This window comes from Vigna unguiculata, chromosome 3, assembly GCF_004118075.2.
Source record: "Vigna unguiculata cultivar IT97K-499-35 chromosome 3, ASM411807v1, whole genome shotgun sequence".
NCBI lineage: Eukaryota > Viridiplantae > Streptophyta > Magnoliopsida > Fabales > Fabaceae > Vigna > Vigna unguiculata.
In genome coordinates this window covers 8,683,374-8,707,331 of record NC_040281.1, presented here as the reverse complement: position 1 = coordinate 8,707,331, position 23,958 = coordinate 8,683,374, and the positions used below count along the sequence as shown (strand labels likewise).

At 32.4% G+C, this 23,958-nt stretch overlaps 4 protein-coding genes and 6 non-coding genes across 13 annotated transcripts; 7 read left to right on the top strand and 3 right to left on the bottom strand.

The window, feature by feature from the left end:
• Window positions 1–2,695: 2,695 nt before the first annotated feature.
• Window positions 2,696–4,899, bottom strand: LOC114177009. The gene is made up of 3 exons (XM_028062225.1): window positions 4,655–4,899; window positions 4,392–4,562; window positions 2,696–3,005 (listed from the first exon to the last, which is right to left on the bottom strand). The coding sequence occupies exons 1-3, from the start codon at window positions 4,763–4,765 to the stop codon at window positions 2,922–2,924; spliced, it is 366 nt and encodes a 121-aa protein (XP_027918026.1). The 5' UTR covers window positions 4,766–4,899; the 3' UTR covers window positions 2,696–2,921.
• Window positions 4,900–5,874: 975 nt separating this feature from the next.
• LOC114179283 (glucan endo-1,3-beta-glucosidase 4) lies at window positions 5,875–11,631 on the bottom strand. Of its 4 annotated transcripts, none has more exons than XM_028065554.1 (5): window positions 11,250–11,627; window positions 10,746–10,874; window positions 9,115–10,365; window positions 7,965–7,992; window positions 5,875–6,188 (listed from the first exon to the last, which is right to left on the bottom strand). In XM_028065554.1, exons 2-5 carry the CDS (start codon window positions 10,804–10,806, stop codon window positions 6,050–6,052), a joined length of 1,479 nt encoding a protein of 492 aa, XP_027921355.1. In that variant the 5' UTR covers window positions 10,807–10,874; window positions 11,250–11,627; the 3' UTR covers window positions 5,875–6,049. The 4 variants fall into 4 exon arrangements, with proteins under 4 accessions (XP_027921355.1, XP_027921357.1, XP_027921358.1 ...); XM_028065556.1 differs by having other exon boundaries at window positions 11,363–11,627; XM_028065557.1 differs by lacking the exon at window positions 11,250–11,627 and adding an exon at window positions 11,140–11,231.
• A 5,623-nt stretch (window positions 11,632–17,254) lies between these two features.
• On the top strand, window positions 17,255–19,828 carry LOC114178488 (60S ribosomal protein L32-1-like). The gene is made up of 3 exons (XM_028064423.1): window positions 17,255–17,436; window positions 19,198–19,379; window positions 19,493–19,828. Exons 1-3 carry the CDS (start codon window positions 17,347–17,349, stop codon window positions 19,620–19,622), a joined length of 402 nt encoding a protein of 133 aa, XP_027920224.1. The 5' UTR covers window positions 17,255–17,346; the 3' UTR covers window positions 19,623–19,828.
• Window positions 17,500–17,582, top strand: LOC114180000. Its single transcript, XR_003603579.1, has one exon. It is a non-coding gene; the product is annotated as a small nucleolar RNA U31b (small nucleolar RNA).
• On the top strand, window positions 17,718–17,799 carry LOC114180001. The gene has a single exon (XR_003603580.1). It is a non-coding gene; the product is annotated as a small nucleolar RNA U31b (small nucleolar RNA).
• LOC114180002 lies at window positions 18,117–18,195 on the top strand. Its single transcript, XR_003603581.1, has one exon. It is a non-coding gene; the product is annotated as a small nucleolar RNA U31b (small nucleolar RNA).
• On the top strand, window positions 18,344–18,422 carry LOC114180052. Its single transcript, XR_003603627.1, has one exon. It is a non-coding gene; the product is annotated as a small nucleolar RNA Z195/SNORD33/SNORD32 family (small nucleolar RNA).
• LOC114180051 lies at window positions 18,565–18,643 on the top strand. Its single transcript, XR_003603626.1, has one exon. It is a non-coding gene; the product is annotated as a small nucleolar RNA Z195/SNORD33/SNORD32 family (small nucleolar RNA).
• Window positions 18,974–19,057, top strand: LOC114180053. Its single transcript, XR_003603628.1, has one exon. It is a non-coding gene; the product is annotated as a small nucleolar RNA Z196/R39/R59 family (small nucleolar RNA).
• Window positions 19,829–21,511: 1,683 nt separating the features above from the next.
• On the bottom strand, window positions 21,512–23,722 carry LOC114178855. The gene has a single exon (XM_028064977.1). The coding sequence runs from the start codon at window positions 23,524–23,526 to the stop codon at window positions 21,802–21,804; it is 1,725 nt and encodes a 574-aa protein (XP_027920778.1). The 5' UTR covers window positions 23,527–23,722; the 3' UTR covers window positions 21,512–21,801.
• Window positions 23,723–23,958: the final 236 nt, after the last annotated feature.

Sequence of the window (23,958 nt, the reverse complement as noted above, 5' to 3'; positions counted from 1 at the left end):
AATCCAATTGGGTTACACAAATTCACACTACACTAACTTATTTATAAGACTTAATCGAAGAAAAGACGAGGGTGGAAGCATTTTACAAACAATAACAACACAAAATGTTAAGCCTAACCTAGATAACTCACACTTCAAAAAAAAATCCATCTACAATCTTTCATTTTATGAAAATAATAATGGATAACATCACTAATTGACGTGTGTGTTTTAGTGTTTAAGTTTTGCAAAGGCTATAAATGTACATAATTTTTTGTCATATGTTCTTTAATATGAATTATTATGGCCTTAACAAGGGTTAAACAATAAAACACACACGTCAATAACATGATGTTATCCATAATCCTTAAAAAAACCAAGGTCAAATCTTCGTATGAAAACAAAATTTGTCACCCTATGAGTCTTTAACCTAATAATGAGATGTGATAATGTCCAAAATGTAACATGTGACCATTAATTGAACTCAAATGAACACCTATATTATATAAAAAAGTATCCAAAACATATAGTATTTTATACTCAAATAAAAATTATTCTTTAGTTTTTCTTATAATCAGAGTTACATTGTTTCATTCAAATCTTAAATTAGAGGGCATGCGACCATTAATTGAACTTAAATGAACATCTATTATATAAAAAGTCTCCAAAACATGTAATATTTTATACTTAAATAAAAGTTATTATTTAGTTTTTCTTATAATCACAATTACATTGTTTCATTCAAATCTTAAATTAGAGGGACATTGTTGTTAAATATTTTTATATTTGTAATTAAAATAATTAAAATAATTAAAATAAAAACATTCCCTTATTAATTAGTTTTTTCACAATTTAATTATTCATTATTTTTCAAATTTTTAGTTCATTATGTTTTGGAATTTTATTTGACTAGATTCTATTTTTTTGAGTTCTTTGTATTTTGGTGAGATTTTATTTGACTAGATTGGTTTTAAGTTTCTTGTGTTATATCTTTTATTCTTTCTAAACTGCAGAGGTATCTTGTATTCTTTCTAATTTCTAAACCAGTGAGTATTTTGTTAATTCCTAAACTTCATAATTATTTCTTACTGTTCCTAATTCCTAAACTTTTGGAATTATCTCTAACCGTTCCTGATTCATAAACTTTGAAGGTATCTCTTTCTCTTCCTAAACTTCGGAGGTATCTCTTACTCTTCCTAATTCCTAAACCTCGAAGGTATATATTTCTCTTTCTAACTCCTAGACCTGAGAGGTATTTATTATTTACATATCTTCATTGTGCTTACAATATGGGAGTCCATGGGACTGATATAAATTTGAGCATTCTTTCTAAACCTTAGAGGTATTTGTTATACACAAGCTCTCAACCAACAAATTCAGTACTACACTAAGTCAGTTACACGACTTAATTGAAGAAAAAATGTAGACAAAAGCATTTCATAAACAATGCAAATGTGGAAATGAAAAAAAAAAAAAATCCAGGCAGGTGTCACATAAAATTGTCAGAGAAGTTGTTAAAATATGTATGTTAAAATATCATTATCCTAATGTGATAAGAAATTTTCTCCATGACAAAAGTTTGTGATAGTTTATCATATGTTACAATTTGTTTTTTTCATAAGTTCGTGGAATAACTGATATTTTATTTATCACATTTAAATGAAAATTAATTAAAAATGTAGGATTAATTTAATTATTTATTGAGTTCCGCCATCTCATAACAAACTTAGAGCATTGACACCCTAATTACATTATGTCATCTTCATAGTTGAACATTGAACATTTTTTACCCTGTATTTATTTGGGCTTGTTTCGGATAACAAATCATAGAATAAGACATTGGCACTAGTAAAGTTTCCTCAAATGATACATATTTCTACTCCCAGTGCACCTTACCCATATTATTTGAAGAATAATATTGCATTGTGTAACCAATAAGAAAAGTTATTATGAGCATTTGAAAAGTATGAGATTATGTATAACCTCAAGAAACTTCAAGGGAAGTGCTAATATACGCCTTAATTGTTAAAAGAAGTACAACATTATACCTCAGTATATATCATACACTTATAGATGTTAAAAGGAAGTAGAAGGATTATTTTACAACTCTAAAGTTTCTTGAGATTGTAAATAATCACCTTGTTTTTAATATTTACAATTTTTTTATCCATGTACACAATTTAATACTTTTCAAAAGAAAAATCAACGAAAAAGTTGTTAGAATAAATTCGACAGTGACACTGCTTGCATCCATGTGAATGAGTATCCACTTTTATTAACTTTTATGACATTATATTTCATAGCACTTGATGATAAATTTTATGTATCATTAGTAGTTTTTTACGAAAAATAAAATCAATCAAGGAATTGTATTCACAACAGTAAAACTGTTGATATAACACGTAAACTAAAAAAATGGTTACTTGATAGTTATAGATTATATATATGAATAAACAAACAACTCCCCACTGCCTGAGTAGCAAGTGTATCGCGTGCCATGCTGTATTTTAGGATGGTAGTAATACTCTCTCATATATGTAAAATCATTTTTACATTGATGCTGAAATGAATGAATTCATAGAAGAAATTCGATCAGCAAGAAAACTTGTAGTTGCAGATGAATTTTGAACATTCAGAAATATAGCAGATTGAAACTTGAGATCATAATACAAATCTAAATTTAAGAAAGAAGCCATAGAATGGTGGAACTAAAAGCTGCTTGAACCTGAATGACATATAACAAGAGTTATCAAATAGGCGAAGGCAAGGAGCGATTTTGCTGTGTTTGTTTCATGTGAAGTGAAAAGCCCTGTAAACGATCTAACTTTACTACTCCTGATATTTCAAAATTGTGGTCCAAAATATGCTTCCATGCAGCTGCAGATGCTAGCCTCCATCTTGAACAAGCAAACCTTAAAAGGTATCATGCTGAACTGTAACACCTAATCTGTGCTAACCTTCTCCTCAATACTTGAGTTGCTAAGTATTACTACACCAATTATTATAAGTATGGCACCTGCAAACCACTGTGGAACAGTTCTTTCATCAGAAAAATGCACAATTCAAGAAACTGAATATACAAGAGGTAAATAACCGGCTACAAGTTTTTCGATGGTTTAGTTATTTATTTACTGTCAGCATCAGTAACAAAGTAAGAAAAGCCAAGTATCCCTCTACGCGGTTAGAGCAACAAAAGCAGGAGCAGGACAACATTTAAGGGTCATCTGTTTGGTGACCCTTGAAAATTAACTGTCTCAGATAGCGTTTGTAAAATTGATTTTGAAGTGAAGCGATTTATGTTTGGATTTTTTTTATTCTAAAATCAAGTTAGTAGAAAAAACTCCATTATTGTTTTGTTGCAACATATAAGCTATATAAAGTTTTTTTGAATCAATTAATTTGGACACAAAATCAATTCATCGAAATGAAGCAAACGTGTGAATGTTTACCTAAAATTACATTAAATGGTATTTCAAGGTCATCTTAAATGATCTCATGTGAATCCAAACCGAACACACTAAAACCCAAAGATAGACTTGATGTGTAAAAGTGCATCAAAAACTCATCCCGGAATAGTTCAGCTAAATTTAGGGGCATACCAAACTGACTCTAGCCCACAACCACAATAACTCTGAAGCATCTATAAGGTTAACCTGCTTAATTCTTAATCCAAAAACAATTACAAGTCCGAAATAGGGATTGATGGAAGAAAGCTTAGCTTCCAAGATCCAACCAGAGAGAATAGTTCCAAAATGGTGTATGTGAAGGTTCCAGGGATTTTAAAGGCAGATTACGGCACTTGTTTCTGCCTGAACATTGCTATTGCGTAGCTACTCACAATTAGAGTGTGATTCTAAATCGCATGAAATGGAGCAGCAGGTCACAACAGGGTTTCAACATCATTATGTTACTTTAAGGAAAATAGTCAAACTTCAATCTCCTACTCCAAGTGTTGCAGTGTAGAATGTTTCCGGGGTGTGGGAGATACTTAATTTCACATCAGCAATTTAAAACCATGTAAGGTTCTAAAGTCTAACAAATAACAAGATTATAAAAAATTATTTGTAGATAGTTTTAAATGACCATGTTAGACGTAAATGGAGTAAACCAACAAGTTAAAACATTCAAAATTAACCAAACTTCATAACAATGTGAGAACAAATATGAACCAGAAAAAAAGTAATTAACTTTTCTATAAATTTTAAAATTAGTTTATATACAAGCAAAAAATAAAAATGTACAAAAGTCATATTAAAATGTTTCCGGGTAAATTAACTTATAGATAAACTAATTGTCATTTTTTCTTCTTATTTTTTCTTTATCGGAAGTGTTCTTGAAAAATTATTTCAAACATGGCCACAGAAAGGATTGTGCATGAATTGAAATTACACTATGGATAAGAGAAAGTGTACCTGAAAAGAGAGTGATTCCCGAAAGAAGAAGAAACCTGCTAAACCGGAAGAGATAAAATTGGTAGCGAAATTGGTGACAGTTGCCTGAAGAGAGGAGAGAGCTTTAAGGCTATTGACATAACAAGCCCACATCGTTACATTGAACAGTAACACCATCCCGTATCTGAAAAACTGTTCCGTTCGCAGTGAGTAACAAAGATCGAAGAAAAGAGAATTGATTATAATACGAAATGCAGAAGTGAAATCTGAATGATTAACCAAACCTGGTGAAGAGGGAGCTTTACGGAAATGGCCGCAAGAGCGGCGTTGAATCCAGCAGAAACTGCCCACGCGTACCCTTTTCCGTTAGTGCCTGAACCCGACACTCTCTCCATGTTTCGATTCGATCGATCACAAATTCAAATTAGGGCAAGATATTATTATTGGATTTGTTCTTTTGCAAATGTTGACTTTGATTCAAATACGTTGTCAACTTTTCTAATTAACGGGTCTTGATTGTGATTTATATAAAGAAAAAAAAAAATCAATGGTAGAAAAAATATATGACTTACTTTTTTAAATTCTTGGTATTGTTTCATTATATAAGTTTTTAATTTATAATTATATTCTTTAGTCTAATTTAATATGGTTCTTTGAGTGGACTTTATCCTAAAGAGTTTTTTTACATTTTTTCTTTCTTTTGTTACACAGTTTTTCTCTTGAAATGATATCAATTTAAGTTTAGAATTATATCCATAATCTGTCTTTGTTTTTCATGTCTCTGCTGCTATTAGGATGTATTTGTATGCTTATAATGTTTTTTAACAATTTCTCAATCCACTTTTCTTAACAAGAGTCTTAACAAATATTTTGCTTGCATTGTTTATTCAATGCAAAAGTTTACTATACATTTATGTTGTTGTCACCTTAGTACATATTATGCATAATTTGATTTAAGATTGAAAAATACGAAACACTGAACTAAAACTTACCCGAGGACACAGAGAACAATACCAGCAACAAAAAATTCCCTTTCAACAACATAAATCTCGCACCAAGAATGTTCAACAAAAACGCGAAATTTGCGTTTGTAAAGAATAGGGTTTGCTGTGAAGAATGGAAGTGCGGTAACAGAAACAGAGTTTGCTGTGCGAAAATAAAACTTGCATTTTTATACTTCAAAAATTATAATATTGAAATATTAGTATCGGGTATTAAAAAAATTTAAATTCAATACCCATACTTGATCATTGTTATCCATTTTATCTAATTTCATGTATGCATTGTTACATGAATTCGAAAAAAAAAAATGATCGTCCATTTTATCTAATGTTTATCGTATTTGTCCATGGTGAGAATTTTTCATCCCATAGGAAGAAAATCTCCATAATCTCTAAAATGGAAGATTGTCTCTTCCTGAAGAAGAGGCCAGTTTGTATATCTTAAAGAAGCAAATAAAAAAAATACTAAAACTCAATTATCGGCGAATTAGAAGAAACATTAATAAAAAAAAGAAAAAAAGAAAAAACTAAATTAAATAACTACCTATCTTAAGAGTGATGAATTACAATGATCCCAAATGCACTAGATGGGACACATCTGAAGAATAAAATGGACAAGAAAAGTTAGAAACAAAATCGATGATGAACACATACACTACACGAATCATTAATGAGCATTCACAGAGCTAAAAATACAGCAATTGCAGATATCAAATACTTAAGGCTACAAACTTGCAGCTTCATACTTCCACCAAAGGGGCTTGATGGTCCAAGTGCCGTTGGAGGTAGACTCAATCCACCAGTGCTCGAGTTTGAACTGATGAAAAAAAAAAACATGAACGTATAAGAAATTTAAAAAGTACCAATTAATTATTGGGTCTATTTGGTGTAAAGAATTAAGTCAAATTTAAAATGTTAGTTTTTTTTTTACAGTTATTTGTACGGTTCCATTTATCAGTTGTTGTTTCTGCCTGACTGCTATATATATGCTTGTGGCAGTCATGTTCAATAATAAGGTAGAAAAATCTCCAAGATTGATCAAGAAACACATGGCTGGAATGGATGGAATGATACTAGGGGCTCTACCAGTGTTTGATGGGAAGCTGTTTGATGATTGGCGGATAAAGATGCTTGCCCTTTTTGGTTTCCAAGATGTTGCAGAAGTGGTCACTGAAGGGTTGGCAGAACTGGGGTTGAAAGCCACTGATGAAGAAAAGAAAAACTATAAGGTGCAGCAGAAACTTGATAGCAAGGCACGGTTCCTCATCTACCAATGCGTCAATTCCAAGATCTTCAACAAGATCTCAAAGGCAGCTACTGCCAAAGAAGCATGGGGAATCTTGATCAAGACCTATGGTGACGGTGATAAAATCAAGAAGGTAAAACTCCAAACTCTGCGAAGGCAGTTTGAATTTCTGAATATGGAAGAGTGAAACCATATCAGATTACTTTGACAAAATTCAAGAACATGTGAATGCTATGAGAGCCTGCAATTACAGCGTCTCAGATCAGCAAGTTGTAGATAAGATCCTGAGAACTTTACTTCCAAGGTTTGACCATGTGGTGGTTGCAATCGAAGAAAACAGAGACTTAGACACCATGGAAATTGAAGAACTGCGGCATTCGCTTGAAGCTCACGAATACAGGATAAATGAGAGGAGGAGACACACTCAAGAACAAGCTGCACAGTACAATTATAAAGAAAAGAACAAAGGTGGCAAGAAAGGCAACAAACAGAAACATGGTCACAAATCTCGTGATTCTGAAGATACTACCAAGACGAAAGATCATAAGTCAAAAACTCCTTCCAGTGGAAGCAAGGAGTGGAAGTTTGACAAGAAGAAAGTCAGGTGTTATAATTGCCAAAAACTGGGCCATTTTGCTCGAGATTGCTGGGAGGGAGAAGAAGCATAGAATAAACCGAAAAACCAAGTAAATATGGCACAAGATGATAATTCTGATTTGCAGTATTCTATCTCAAGCTTTGCACTGTTAACTTGTCCACGTAGGAAGTGAAACCGAGTCTTAATATCCAGCAACTCACGGAAGAAGACTTGGTTTCACTTGCTACATGAACAAGTTAACAGTGCAAAGCTTGAGATAGAACACTGCAAGTCAGAATTGCAACTTGCAGACCTGTTTACCAAGGCATTGAAGGCTGAGAGATTTAGAAACTTGAGGGATTTTGTCAGTTTTTTTTCTACAGCTATTTGTACTGTTCCATTTATCAGTTGTTGTTTCTGCCTGACTGCTATATATATTCTTGTGGCAGTCATGTTCAATAATAAGAGAGGTATTGTTTCTGTATCTTTTGACCTTTTGTTGCTTTGTTCCTATATTTCGAAACTTTTTTCTATAAATAGGTCTAGAAGAGAAAAAAAGAAAAATTAAATTCATTTAATCATGAGTTCATTTGTGTAGCTCATTTATTATAGCTAATCCAGTAGATAAACTAATTTTTGTTGATAAAAAAAAAAATATTCCATTTTTTCTTGTTCTTTTTCTCTATTAAAAGGGTTTACAGAAAAAAATTCACCAAAAGACCTTAAGTCTAATAATGTATTAAGGATGTATAAAGATTAAGATTCTATACCTTCCAGTAAATATACAGGATGAAGAACCTGAAACAAAGTACACAGAATTAATTGGTTAAGTAACTACCTACAATTCCTCAACACAAAGATATCTAGGAAATGTTTCAATGGCACCCATATTTATAAGATGCATGTTTGAAAGTGTCCACACCAGTAGTTTCTCTTTTATGCAATTATTAGTTTCAGCTTTTCAGGTTACAATATGATATTTATAGTAGCCTATTACGTAGAGCTCATGAAGCTTCAACAGGTTTTATATCTAGGCCCTGAGGATCATAAATACTACTACCATATTGCCAAACCAAAAGAACAAACTTCAGAAACTCTATCAAACATTAAAGAGTTTGTGGTTTTGGACATTGAGCCTCACACATAAGAGACCAGCAACCATGATATCTTAACCGGAAACTAGAAATAGAATCAGGATAAAGGCATAGATATGCACCCAGTCAACAGTAATACTGCTACAGATCCAATTACCTAGGCCTACATAACAAGTTAATAGACAACTGAAGTGCAACTTATTGACACTGTCACTCTAATTCAGTAACTACTATCAATCAATGAAACTGGAATCAAGAGATGTTGTATTACACTACGATCAATGAAGTAAGGGATACATTATTTATTCTAATATTCAACAGAGTAATGAATCTATACTTTAAGGTGATGCCAATGATGGTAATTAAATTCAATTTGAACAGTACAAACCTACAACTTTACATCACTCTTACAATGATTCAAAGACTTCTTGCTAAACTTATCTAATGCTAATAATAATATGACAAATAGAGACAAGGTCACCAACCAAAGACTTTATTAGAATCCATAATTTTATTATACCACAATGTTTTGCAGGGGGGGTTAGAAGTATTTATTCAACTTCAATCTTTGGCGAAGCCATAGATGTGTAGTGGTGTAATTTGGAAAAAGTATGTAGGCATATGTGCCTATAAATTGATAAGCTATAGTTATAATTGTTTCCTTGGCCCATTGGTCAATCAAATAGATATGATTACGGTGACCAATGATGCTCTCAGTTTCCTACAACTGTTAGTGCGCAATTTGGAAAAAGAATGGTTATATGTGTTATAGAGAACAATAGCAGAATATGAGTTAAAACAAAAACAAGAAATCATATCAACTTACTAGGATCCTTAGAAGTAATTGTAGCGGTACCGTCAAAGTCGCAAGTTCCACCAGTACTATGCTTTCTTTGATAATAATCATTGTAAGCATAAGATGCATGACTTTTCACATTATTCGGGAGATAGCATGGTTGCCCGGGTTGAATTGCAGCACAATTAGCTCCTCCTTGTCCACAAGCCCAGCTCAGGCCAGCTTGCAGCTTATCGGTGTCTGCTCCGTCTTTAGCCACACAAAAAACTCCTGAAGAATTTCCAGCGGTAATCTGGTCAGAAGCACCAAAACTCAAAGGAAAAACAGTACTCCCATTGGAATAAAAGATGCCCCAATTTTTTTCTGATACGGGTCCGCTCCTCTTGTCTTCATTAAACAATTCATATATATATGTATTGATGGCTATGTTTGGCTGACTAGGAGGACCTGAATCATTCATGACCCGCTGAATCATGTTATTAATGTAGAGTTCAGCATTTTCTTCAGTAGCATCTGGTTCATTGGCTCCACCAAATGATGGCCAGCCAGTCTCTGTGACAATAATGGGTATATTATTGAAATTCGACGCTTGTATAGAGTAGTAGGTAGCATCCACCATAGCATCAAACATACTGTTATAATGAAACAGAGTGTTTGGGTCAACAATTTGCTTCACCGAAGGGAGAGGTCGGAAAAGTGCATATTCAATAGGGAAAATACCATCTCCTTTAGTGTATCCATAATAAGGGTAGGCATTTAACATGTAGGAGGAATTGGTGTTCTTCAAAAATTGAAGTAGTTGATATATAGTACTGTTCAATGAAGAGTTAAAGCTGGCAGCAGAAGGAGGAAAAGGCTTAGGGATAATATCCATAGATTGAGGAGTTGAAACTTTGACCTGGAAGTTAAGGTTTGCAGCAACCAGGGCTTTGTGAAGAGAATTCATGGCAGGAACCAGAACAGGAGCGACATTTGGGATTGTGGAAAGAACCTCACTGCCAACTGCTATTGCTGTAATATTGGTGGAAGGGACATAAGCAACAACATTTTTATTAATCCAGGCTGCAGCTGCTGATGGAGATTCTCCAATCTTCAGTACCTCCTCATTGGTGACACCAACAATTACTTCAATACTTGTGTTTGAAAGTGCTTGTAGTAAGTGCACATTAGCATCATACAAACGCACATGAGTAATTTGATTAGCCCGTAGAATGTCAACTATATTCGAAGCAGATGGCAAATCAGTAACATCAGTGCCAATGTTTACCCCCACGTATGCACCTGCAAGTTTAAAAATTAGATCTAGCTTCAACTGAAAAAGATAATACTGTCAAAACCGTACACCCACATACCTAATCACTTCCCCTTGTGGTAACTCTAACACATTTATTAAAATAAACATGAACAACGTACAAGACATGTGGTCATCCTTTTATGTAAGAAAAACAGTAATTTTTCACTGTAAAGTCCTTGCTCGTAACTATCAATCTCAATCCAAAAAGTTCCAATCCAAAATTTAATTGACACACAGTGTAACTACAAAATCTCACAGGACAATACAGTAAGTAGACGGCTCAAAAGAACAAAAATAGAGCAAAAAAAGTCAATTTGAGATATACAGAACAAACACACGCCAAGGTAACAGAACAGGTATAAATTACCTAATGTGGTGGTAAGCATAGTTAGCAACAAAACACTCGCAAGCCATGTTTCAAGCGTCATCAAGCCAGCACAACCTCAGCACCAAGCTCAGACCAATGTTGCTGCCCAGCAAAGCCTTAGCTATCAAACTTCAGCCAAAGAAAACACGAAATCACATTTTGAACAATTAAACTCACCAACAAAAACACAAACAGCAAACTAAAATATACAAAGACCAAAAGTAGGACAAAACAACAATAACCAATGTACAAACCCCACGTGCACTCTAGCACGAAATCTGACTTACACAAAATCAAATCTAGTAAGAACAAGTTTTCCAAATAGGTACATTGTGCACATCAACGCTCAGTCAAAACAAACATAAAAAATAAAAAAGTTTGCGTTTTTACAGACCTTTCTAAAAATGGAGAAGAGAGAGATGAGGGATTCCCCTTTTATTACAAAATAACCTAATCCTGGTAAAAGGGTTTGCAAAGAAAACAAGAGAAATGCAGTGTATGGACCTGATTCTGTTAGAAATCCAGTAAAGTGGGTGTTGGGTAGCTACTCTTCTCTAGTTGAAAGGTGGAACAGAACAAAACAAACAGAAAAAAGGTAACAACTTTGAGCACAGTACCAAGTATCAGAAGCTGAAACGATGAGAAAATTGAATTGGGGGATTTGGGTTGCAATGTGTAGGTGCAGTGATGCATTCAACCAACTAGTTTTTTGTGTGTTAGAAGAATGAATGAGAATGAGTTGGGGAAGAAAGAGAGAGTGAGAGAGAGAAGGAAGAGGTAAACAGTGTGAGGCAAGTCTCAGTCACTTTTCTGTCTGAATTGCTCACTCTCCACTGAGTTATTACTACCAGACAACATTACATCCACATCATTGCCTTCCATTTTGCCCTATGCTCTTCCTTTCTTCTCTCTTCATTTACCTTTTATTTTTTTTTTCACATTCTTTTATGTATCTGCACATGCAACTTTCAATTTCTTTATTCATGATTCATAAATAATGCATGCAACATAAAGCTTCTTTTCACTTCTTTGATCAAAACATTATTCCCTCTTTGATATATCATATTTCTAACATAATGTAATAAAACTAACTCATTTTTATAAAAATGTTAACCAAGGTAATTTTCATTATTATTATTATTTAAATTCCTTTTTATTATTTATTGATAAGAAACACAAAGACTAATAATAATTAATAAGAAATAAGAAATCTAAATCTAAAAAATTGTATACAAATTATAAAATGTTTTATGAAAATACCAATAACTTCTTAAAAATTACTATTTTAGGTGTTGTTTATGAAATAAAGTAGAATCGATAATATATGCTTCTATTAAATTTTGGGTTAAATATGTTTTTGGAATTAGTTTATTTTTAAACTTTATACTAATTTAATCTTTCATCTTTAGAAATGTGTGGATTTAGTCCTTCTTACCAATTTTTGTTAAGTATATTTGACATTTTAAACGCATTTTATGATAATGTTTGTGTTATATTGAAGCAAAAAATGTGTCAAATGGTATAAATAATTCAAATACTATCATGAAATGTGCTTGAAACGTCAGATAAACTTAACAAAATTTGGTTAAAATGACTAAATTCATATATTTTTAAAGATAAAAGACTAAATTGGTATAAAATTTCGAAAAAAAACTAATTCCAAATTTCACTGAAACTTGAGGGACCAAAAACATATTTAACCCTTAAATTTTTTAACTACTCATTGCATTTAGTTCTGTTTCCATACAAGATTTTTTGTTAAAAAAGTATGTCTAAGAAAAGAAGTTCAATATAATTGATATTTAATCTAAGAAGATTCAAGATTTGCTAAGAGGGTTAATGAACGATTAATGTGGAAAAAACCATGTGCGTGCTTAGGATAAATTTTTATCTTACAGTAAACAAATCATTTTAATTTTATAAATTGTATTTTCTATGTGTGATAAATAATTTAAATTATGATGTAAATTTATTTTCAATTTTCATGATTTGTAAAATAGTGAAATTTAATTAGAAATTCATACACATATTCTTATTTAAGAAACTTTTTTTTTAATGTAGTGGATGGAAAAATAACTGCTGAAAATAAGTTATTAATTCTGATTTGTATATTGTATAAAAAAAATAGATGAATTATTTTATTTAGTAAAGTGACACACTACCTTAATACAAGTGACTAGTATTTTCTTTATAAAAATAGAGTACATAAATATTAGTTAGCATATTATAGAAAAATAAGTTCAAAATCTCAAAAAATTAAAATATTAATGTGGTTTTATTAAAAAAAAAACTTGTAAAACATCGTTGTCATAAAAATAAATGAATGTATGGAGATTATCTTATTTTGGAAAATTACAACATAATTGTGTATTGTGAAGAGATGAGAAACACATACAAATATAAATTGAAGTATTATTTTATCATAATGACACTGAAAATTAAAATATAATTAATCATTTAAATTTTGAAATACGAAAAATTATTTTTTAAAGTACATTTTCCAGTTTAAATATCATAGAATTTTCATTTTTACATTTTAGAAGTTATTAATATGGTTCTCTTTAGATGAATCCAAAAAAGGTACTTGGTTTTGCAACAGCTAAGGACAGAACCCGTGACCATGTTATTCATTAATGTTCTCTACTTTTCTTTTCTTTTTTCTTTTTTCTTTTTTCTTCTTTCTTTTGACATATTATTTTTCTTTCCATATATAGTATGGCTCTTATTCTTCCATTTGTTTTATCCATCAAATAATATTTTTCTTAAATTTTTATTATTGAAAAAAATTAAATAAAATGTTCAAATAATTTTGAAATAAAAAAGTGTTACGATACAGAAAAAAAATAACTAACAATTTTTTAAAAAAAATTAACTAAAAGACAGCAGAATTTTATAAAAAGTAAACAAAGATCTTAAGAAAATTATATAACAAAATTATATTGCATGTTAAATTAATTAATATTTAATTTCTTGATAAATTTTAAATTTTGTACCTATGATTCTATTAAATTTTTATAATCTATTAATAATTAACAAATTTATATTTTACTTAACGACATGAATATTGATCGAATAATTTTATTATTATCTATAGATGTCAAAATAGATTACAATTCATAAGTTAATGCAATTCAACACAAATTTCGATTGGATTTAAAAATTTAAAACGTGAGTCGACTTGAATTTGGCTTACTTAACTTATGGGTTGAACAGATTTAAAGTGAGTTAAAAATAAGTGAATAAATAACTTCACCAACAATAATCATTTATTACTTTTTTATATTTTTTTATAATGTTTGAATAGTTTATAAATTTAATTTATTTGTCAAGGTTATATAGGTTAAACATTTTAATTTCCAATCATTGTCTTTATATTAATGTTGGGTGAAAGATGTGAAGAGTATGATGATATTGTAATAAAAAATCAATTCACTTTAATTGTGTAAAGGGTTATAAAATTGAATTTTAGAATGGGTATTGTGTTGAAAATATTGGAACTCAGTTATCCTAATAATCAAATGTTTAAGTATAACTAGAAATATAGTTTCATTACTTTAAAACATTTCATTTCTCTAAAAAACAAGTTATATAAAATGAGTGTTTATGATTTGTGGATTTGTTTGGATTGATAAAGTTTGAATTTATATGAATTTGGTTGGTTGATTTTGTTTAGTTGGAATTCAAATTTTTGTTGTATGTTGTTGATTGATCTTGTGGTATTTGGAAGAAAAATGAATCTGAGTCATTGGTCAAATTGGTGCTAGTTTATATGTTTTAAGAACTGTTAAGGATAAATCCTAAAAGAGGAATACTAATTTGAACTATGAAATAGATTCAGATCGCCTAAAAACCACAAAATGCATTTGTTATTTTCTAATTCGGGTCGGGCACGGATAGTGTCTACCCGTAATCCAATATGCAATAAAAAAATTCACCTGCAACCCGTCTCACTACCCATGCGAGTACTCGTTTAAAAAATACTTGCAGGTATATTAAAACATACGAGTACCCATGGATACCTGCAAATATTTAAAAAAATATATTTTATAAAATTTTAAAATTAAAATTAAATAAAATTGCAAAAAAATTAAATTAAATTAAATTAAATTAAATATAATATAACAAAATATAATTTAAAACTTAATTTTAATTAAATTTAACTTAATAAAACATGAATTTAATTTTAATTTCAAAATTTTGCAGATAACGGATACCCGCGAATACAGATAGTATGGTACCAGCACCCGAATCGTTTATAAACGGATATTAAAATATTCACTACATGCTACCCGCGAGTACTAACTATTTGTCACGAATTTTATCCACATGCACACGTATTTTTGTCATCCCTAACAATAGGTCTTTGAATGATTTAACTATAGGGCACTAAACGTCAGATGCCTTGTTTTACTTGTTTCCATCATTTATCTGATTTACTTTCTTTAAATGTGAAATTGTGAAGTAAAGTATATAATTGGTTTATATTTTGACACAAATGTGTGTTTTAAGTTGTTGTAAGGTGTTTCCCAAGGGGAAAATCCCATTGATGAGGTGTGTTCACTAAGGTGTGCCTTGAGATTATGACTGTTCCATCTTGTGAGACTATCCTGAGCTCTACTAATTATTCATACTCATGCAAAAGAGAATGGTTAGGTGGTGAGAGTAGCAAAAGGTCATGTCACAAGGGTGGTTCCATTATTCTTATAATTGTAATAAGGATTAACCTTATGCGTGGTAGCTCGATAAAATAATTTATATCACCACAAATATTTGGCTTCACAAGTCTAAACTCAGTTGCACTTATTTGGATAATATTGAATCTATAAGAGTTTAGTTAACAATATGATATATTGAGTGATCAGGTTTTATATTTTGAAATAAAACTTATACGCAGGTGAAATGTTTAAAAATGTATCTATATCATTTATTCAGATAACTTACCATGTTTGTTTTTCTGATGGTCTTGGTTTATGTTTCTTCTTTTTTGCTGTGATCACATATGTGTTGTGAGTAGAGGGTGATGCATACATTGATGCATCAATGGACATTAAGGAACCTTCGACCTAAGGCTTAGGATAACTGGTTAGAATATATGTACAATTTCAATAGAAACCCCTAATGGTTAAAAACGTTAAGTTCCTCCTTACGTTTGTATAGTTATAATCCTTTTGGATGACCGTGTAAATATATTATATCAATGTGTGAATTTTATCTGTTTTGTGTTATTAAGTATGAACTAGTTTTTAAAGGAATGTTACAAATTGCACATCAATAAATATATAAAATAAATCAAAATAACAAAAACTTTTTAAATTAATCAACCACCAACCTGTGACAAATCAAGTAAAATTACAAAATTTTTCACTAAAAAAAGAGTCGGATTGAGATGACGACTCATTTTAAAGTTAACCTATAGTGAGTCAAGTCGCATGAATTGAATTATATTATTTTTAACTATTCGTTTATCATATATAATTAATAATTTTATAATCTTTAATTTAATATCTTATAATTTAATAATTTAATAATTTAATAATTTTATTTTCAGTACATACTTTATAATTTTACAAACTATCTTTTAAAACTATCATCACTAAATTCTCAATTTCGTATATAAAGTTATATAAACCCACAGTTTAAAAAAAATAACGATACAAAGTATCAAGTATTTCAAATAACAATTACAGCACTTAATTAATAAAACAATTAAACAAAACTCAATTTAAAAATATATTTTTAAAAATTTTTATAAACATAAACATAATTTAACAGAAACTTAATTAAAAATTAATAAAATATTTAAAACTTAATTAAAGGTATGTTTGTTTCCATAGATGTACGATTAAAGAGGAATGAAAAAAGAAAAAAATCTCTGATTTATGAGAGATTTGCATGGATTTTCTTGAATTTGCGAAGATGGATTTAGGAAAGATGAGATGAAATATGTATTGCTTGCGAACTTTATAAGATGGACAGGCTTTTCTTTATAAAATACGTACAAAATTTTTAGTTAGTATATTTTCAAAAGCTAACTCTTAAATATTGAAGTGAAAAATAATAACGTATATATTATTATAAATTATAACAATTTACTAATTTTATTAAGATAATAAAATTATATATATATATATATATATATTTATTTGTATCGAAATTAGTAATAAAATGTATATGGAAAAAAAACTCCATCAATAATTTATTCAGAAACAACTTATAAACTAAGGAACAACATTTGACTCTTACCATATTTAAGGAACAACATTTGACTCTTACCATATTTAAGGAACAACATTTGATTCCTACCATAATTGATGTCTCCTGCGGGGAGCGTACTACGTCACTTTCTACAAACACTTAACGTCTCAAATTTGAAATTTCAAAACAGAGGAGGTGACAATAGAGATTCTTGGAGTGGAAATAACAAGCTTTTATTGTTAGTTGGGCCCATTGTTTAGCCCAATCCCATTCACACTTACCTGAATCCAAGAAAGCCCTAGAATAGAGGCATTCTGTTATAACTTCAAAACCCTAAAACGCTGAAGCGCTTATATATACAACTCTATCCGCAAGCTCTACATCAAGCAAAGCCACTTCAGAGAAAATGGCGGTGCCTCTACTCCCCAAGAAGATCGTCAAGAAGAGAGTGAAGAGGTTCAAGAGGCCTCAAAGTGACCGCAAGATTTCCGTGAAGGTATACATCTTTTCTTTCTAACACTCATCGTGATTTGAATTGAATTGGCGTGGTATTTGTAAAGGATATGATGATAGTATTTTGTCGCCCCAGTCTTAATTTGCACCTCAAGGTGTAAGATGGTGATTGACTTTTTTATCTGATCCTTCAAGAACTGTTATTTTTCTTTATGTAGGTTTAAATCAATTCCTTTTTGCCAGTTTTTTGTTATACTGATATATAGCATTCTCTATGATCTTTTATTTTAATGACCATTGGAACATGAGAATGCTTTTTGTAAAGGATATGATGATAGTATTTTGTCGCCCCAGTCTTAATTTGCGCCATAAGGTGTAAGATGGTGATTGACATTTTGTCTGATTCTCCCAGTAGTGTTAATTTTGTTTTTGTAGGTTTAAATCAATTTCAGTTTGCTAGTCTTTTTGCTATACTGATACAAAGCATTCTCTGTGATATTTTATTTTAATTACTAGTGGGATATGAGGATGCCTTTTGACACCCAGTCTTACCATATACTTTTATGAGTGGTGATAGATCGACTATCTGATCCCATATTTATCAATTATGGTTTGTGTTTCGTAATTGGATCTGATGTTTTTTTTTTCTAGTTTTTAATAATGTTTGTTTGATTATGTGTGGTCGAAAGCTTTTATCATGTTTTTATTTTTATTGTAAACATGGGATTTGATGATAGCTTGTTGACACCCAGTCTTACGTGCTCTTATTGTGCACCCTGGTGAAATATTACATGTCTGATCCTCTAATGAAAATGTACACTAGATGCGTCTTTTTTTGTTACTGATTTAGATTTTTTGTTTTACCAATTAAATGTTCTCAGCGTTTTCTCGTTGTTCATCTGTCCAAAATAATTTCCTCTTGGAAGTATTCGTTTTTTTCGTAAATATCAAAGAGATATGATGATATTTAACCCATTATTTCTGCAGTTAAAGTGATGATTACTTACATGCACTACCGTCTGACCTCTAATGAAATTGTACGCTAGATGCCTCATTTAGCTTGTTGAATTTGATTTCTTGTTTTACCACTAAAATCTTCTCATCGTTTTCTCGTTTTTCATATGTCCAAAATAATTTCCTCTTAGAAGTATTCGTTTTTTGGTCAAATACAAAGAGATATGATGATGTTTAACCCATTATTTCTGCAGTTAAAGTGATGATTACTTACATGCACTACCATCTGATCTCTTCAAATTTTAAATTCTTACAAATCGATTATTTAGTTTTTAGTTTTTTTTTTCATTGTTAATTGCCCATGGTATCTGATGTCCAGAGTTTTGACTTTTGTCTCCTTGTAGCTGGACATTTCGTTTTTCAGGGCGTATATAAAATTTTTACAGGCCTTGCGACACAGTTGGCTTTTTTAATAAGCTTTCTGTTACTATTTTCCTGTTTACATTTTTAGCCCATTAATCCTGTTTTCATAGTACGCAGTTATCTTCGTGTAGTTATTAATAAGTGGACATTCAAAAAACTATTGCATTTGTTATTATTTATTTTTCTCCAAAATTGTCAGAAATTGCAATCTGTGATGATATTACCGTAATTTGCTGATTGTCTGTGATTATTACTATTAATATCACCATCTTTCGGCTGAGATTGCAAAAACGAGTTTTATTTTGGATGGGTGTATTAACCTGGTTTTACTTTCTTTTTGCTGATGTGATGTGTAATGTTTGTAAATGTTCGTTTATAATTTATTTCAAATAATAACGATTTTTCATTCATAATATGCTTTCAACAGCCTAGCTGGCGTAGACCGAAGGGTATAGATTCCCGTGTTAGGAGAAAATTCAAAGGATGTGTTTTGATGCCAAACATCGGTTATGGGTCAGACAAGAGAACACGTCACTATCTCCCTAACGGTTTCAAAAAGTTTGTTGTTAGTAACGTGAAAGATTTGGAATTGCTCATGATGCACAACAGGTATTTCATCTGAAAATCTATTTAGAATTTATAGTTCTTTACTGTAGTTTTTTCTGATTTCCATATATAGTGCATTTATTGAACCACTTGTTGCTTATCCTTTTTATTTTAAGGACTTATTGTGCCGAGATTGCACATAATGTATCAACCAGAAAGAGGAAGGAAATAGTTGAGAGAGCTGCGCAGCTTGATGTTGTCGTGACAAACAAGACTGCCAGATTACGCAGCCAGGAGGATGAATAGACAATTTGATTCAGTGATTGTATTGATACTTGGGATATCGGATTTGCGTATTTTATTTTTGAAGAATTGTAGTTTGATGTACAATGAATTTTGTTGATTGATCACCTGTTGGTTATTTGGTTGTCTTGGTACACAAATTATAAATTGGAAAATTTATCTTAGACGAATTAGTTCACAGCGTTCTAATTGTGTTTTTTTTTATTTAATATAAGGTGCCCCTTTTGTAATTAATTTAACTTGATTCGATGAAGACATTGCACATATCGAAGATTTGCAAGGCTCCACAATTATAGCCTGTGAATTCAAAGCATGTGCTAAATTGAATGCCATTCTTTATATTTGAGATCCTCTTGGTTTGCATGTCTTGAGGTTTTGTGCAGAATGATGGACATTCTTCAATTAGTCGAGATTTGTTGATTTCGTTTATTTTTGGAAGAAATCATTTGTTTGCGTAGACTTGTACGTTTTTTTTTTTTATGATTATTCGTTGTGCTTATGGACGGTCTTGTGCTGATTAGTTATTCCGTCAGCACAAAACATTAACCTAAGCTACACATAATGCCACCGTTAGTAATGTGTTTAATGTTTTCCAATTTATATGGAATAACAGTTTCACAACGGAGCTTAAATTTTGAAACTTAGTAATATCTCTGCTAACTTGGGGAATAACAGTTTGAATTGACGGTGATTTTTGGTTTCGAGTTTCATTATGGCGCTGCTATGAGTAGAACTAAGAAATGATGTTTCGACTGGAGAATTAGCTATCTGTGATTGACTCTGGAAATGCTTTTTTCTCTAAAGAGTATGAAGACATTGCTTATCAAGCGGGTTATATATCCTATTCCCACTGTTCTTTTGTTTGTCATATTTAAGATGTTGTGGCTCAAAGGAAAATATACGTTTGCAAAAGTTTTAGATTATGTCGGAGGAGGGCAAGAATGTTGATTTTGGAAGTGGCATTCAGAATCGAAGATATTTGTGGTTAAGAAATTCATATTTGTAATATATTGTTTTTATTGATCATACACCAAGTAGTGTGCAGATAAACATTCTGGTAATAAATCTGTGGTTTAGAACATTTGTCTCCTATTGGCGACCTAATACAAACATAAATTAATATTACACTTTCAATGGGAAATCGTATTCTGAGGTGACCTTACAGGAGGATAACATGAACTGCTCAATAGTTGCTTGCAAGATTTGGGTACACTCAAAATAAAAGTGTGATATGCATTTGTACTTTTGCTTAAACAACCAAGAATGAATGCAGTTAATCACATATAAGGGAATAAAAATGTAAAATAATGGAAGAATTCAAACACAATTTGATCCATATTATTTTCTTTCAGACGGCTGTTTCCAGTCTAGATTTAACAACAATTTTTACCTAATATAAGAAGATTAATAGTAACTCTTCTTAATACTCCAAACGATTTATTTTACGGCAGAAAAAATGACGGTCTGGGTTCCAATTTAGAGATGCCACCACACATTAGAGAGGGAGTAATCTGTAATCTCAATAACACAGACCTTCTATGGGTTGTAGACATGACACGTGCAAGGGAAGAAAGATTGATACAATGAAAGTCATCCTCAAGTTGAAAATTAGTGTCATTTGTTGGCCGTGGCACGGGGTAAACTTGATATTCCTAGCAGTCAAAATACAGAAGTAAAGGAAGTGTAGGTAGATGAGTCACATAATAATTTGGGCTATGCATGGATCTTGTCAAAAGTTTGGATGGAACATCATCGGGGCAACAACGTGGTGTGTTTAAAGATGAAGTGTAGTCATCCATATATTTTATCGTATTCATATGACTTCAGAAAAATTATATAATGCAGAGCAACTACCAAACGCAAACATCAAAGATAATGAAATCTCAATGGGCTTCCTACGCAAAGAACCCTTCTTAAATTTCAATACAGTGTGGTCATTTTAGAAACAGACATTCTGATGAGAAAGGAGAACAAAAGAATAAGAATGATTTTAACAGCTTGAGCCAATTGAAGGAAAGTGTATGTATACAAAATCATGATAAACAACAAAATCAATACAATAAAAGAACGGGCAAGTACAACAAGTAGCTCATATTCAACCCAATTGTATGAATCTGAAACTGAATCCAAAGAGTGTACCATGTATTCTAAATAAGCATCAACACCAGTAGTGCCAACCTGATCAACATGTATTGACCCCATCCTTGCAATCTTTAGTCAAATTATAGAATGTTTCCACACGTGTCTTTCCACGGTAAAAGACCTCTGTATCCACTGCAACTCTCATGTACCCATCAAACTCAACAGGCTTTCCATTGTTGAGAAGAGTCGTCTCGTTATACCATTCACTCGTGTTTCCCCACATTTCCTTGTAATCATCAAGCAAATGGACCTTGTAATTTGACCTCAACTTGTCGAAGTAATTATAATAAGGCTCATTGGTGGCAACATACAAATGTCTCCAAGGTTGAACCATTCCTTTAAGCTTCTCAAGAATAGCATCCGGCGACGTATCGTAATCCAAATGAGGCCACAGCTCCTTGTTCTGAGCTTTTTCTCCCCGAACCACATGAACTGCATCAAAATCCCAGTCCAACCTTCCACTAATCTCCGTTACAATATTCATCAACCTCTTCGATTTCCACAAAGCATGCCATGGCCTCTGAATATACTTAGCAGCCTCACCTTCACAAACCCTGTACCAATAATTCTCAGGCTCAGGTGCATCAAACTGCCTCCATATAATCGTACTCTTGTCCTTCTTAAGCTGCATAGGAGTCACCTTGTGAGTGACAACCTTCCTAACAGGAACCCTCTTCTTCTTCAAATGAGTTTTATCCCACTTCTTCCAATCCCTCAAGAACTCACCTTCCTCAACAATCGAAGCTGTCTCCTTCAAATGCTCGAAATCGAAATAGTACCTGAAATCCTTCCCTTCCTCATCCTTGTTACTGGGATTATAACTGGAAGCCAAACAAACACTCAAATCCATAACAAAAGTCCTGTTCAAATACATAGCTTCCCCCAACCCACACAAGAAACTCCACAAATAATGATTCATCCCCTTGCAATAATCCCCACCACGTGAATAATACAAATATTTCCCATTCCTAAAGTTGCTCTCCGATCCCAAAGTCGGAATCGTGTCATTGATCTCATCATCGCGGGCAGAAACCCGCGGCGGCAGGGTCTTACCACCCCTGCCAGCGCCAGTCCTCGTAAAGTTCCGGCGAGCATTGGCCCCGGAGTGCCACCCACCGGCGTGCACCACCTTGTACCTGCAATCGTCGGTGACGCTGATCTTGAAGCGGCGAAAGTCGCGGTACTTGCGCCACGACCGCTCGCGCTTGTTCCGGAAGCGCCACGCGACGTCGCACTCGCCGGTGGAGGAGCCGTTCATCGGCGGCTGATAGTCGAAGAAGGCAATGGACTTGAACGCGCGGAGGTTAAACCTCTGAACAGCAATAAGGACGCGAGGATCGGAGCAATTTAGGGTTAAGTCACAGTCGGCGACAGAGGGCAGCGGCGGGGCTGTGGAGTTGGCGGTGGAATTTAGAATTCGCTGTTCGGTTTTCTCGATGACGGCTTCGGTTACAGCGGCGGCGGAAGGGGTCGGCGGGGGTAGGGGAGGGTCCTGAGGCGAGGGGGCGAGGTCCTCGCCGGTTTTGATGACGGAGGAGTCGATTTGAAATGTGGCATTTTGAGATTGGGTGAAGAGGTTGGTTAGGGCTGGGGTGGACTGGAGCCATGGGTCTGGTGGTTGGTAGGTTATGGCTATGACAGTGAAGATTAGAACGGAGAAGACGAAGACGGAGAAACAAAGGTTGCTTATGAGTTTTATGATGTTTTGTGCAATGGGTTCGGTTCTGCCACTGTTGCTACCGGTGGTGGAGTTGGAGTCCTTCATTTTTAGGTTTGAGATCTGAATCTGAGAAAGAGAAGAAGGTAGGGTTAGAGAAAGAGGTTAATGGTGACGGTGACGATGATGGCGACGGTGGATCTGAATCTGGTGACCCGTCATTCAGTGGTGTAAGTGTAAGTATAGTGTGCTAACTTCTTCACTCTTCCGTTTCCGTTTACTTGTTTGTTTGTATTTACTAACCCATTATAAATCACTAACCGTTGTTTACCAAATCATATTGTTCAAACATTTTATTTTTATCAACCCCTGTCAATAGATTAATTCAATCATTTTGTTTACAATTAAATCTTTCTTACATCTGTTTTTGAAAATATATTTTAAAGCAAAATTTGTTTTTAAATGTATAGTGTTCAAAATTTATTTCTAATTTTATAAAAAATAATTTTTTTATGTGTGAATTGAATTGAAGTTTTATTA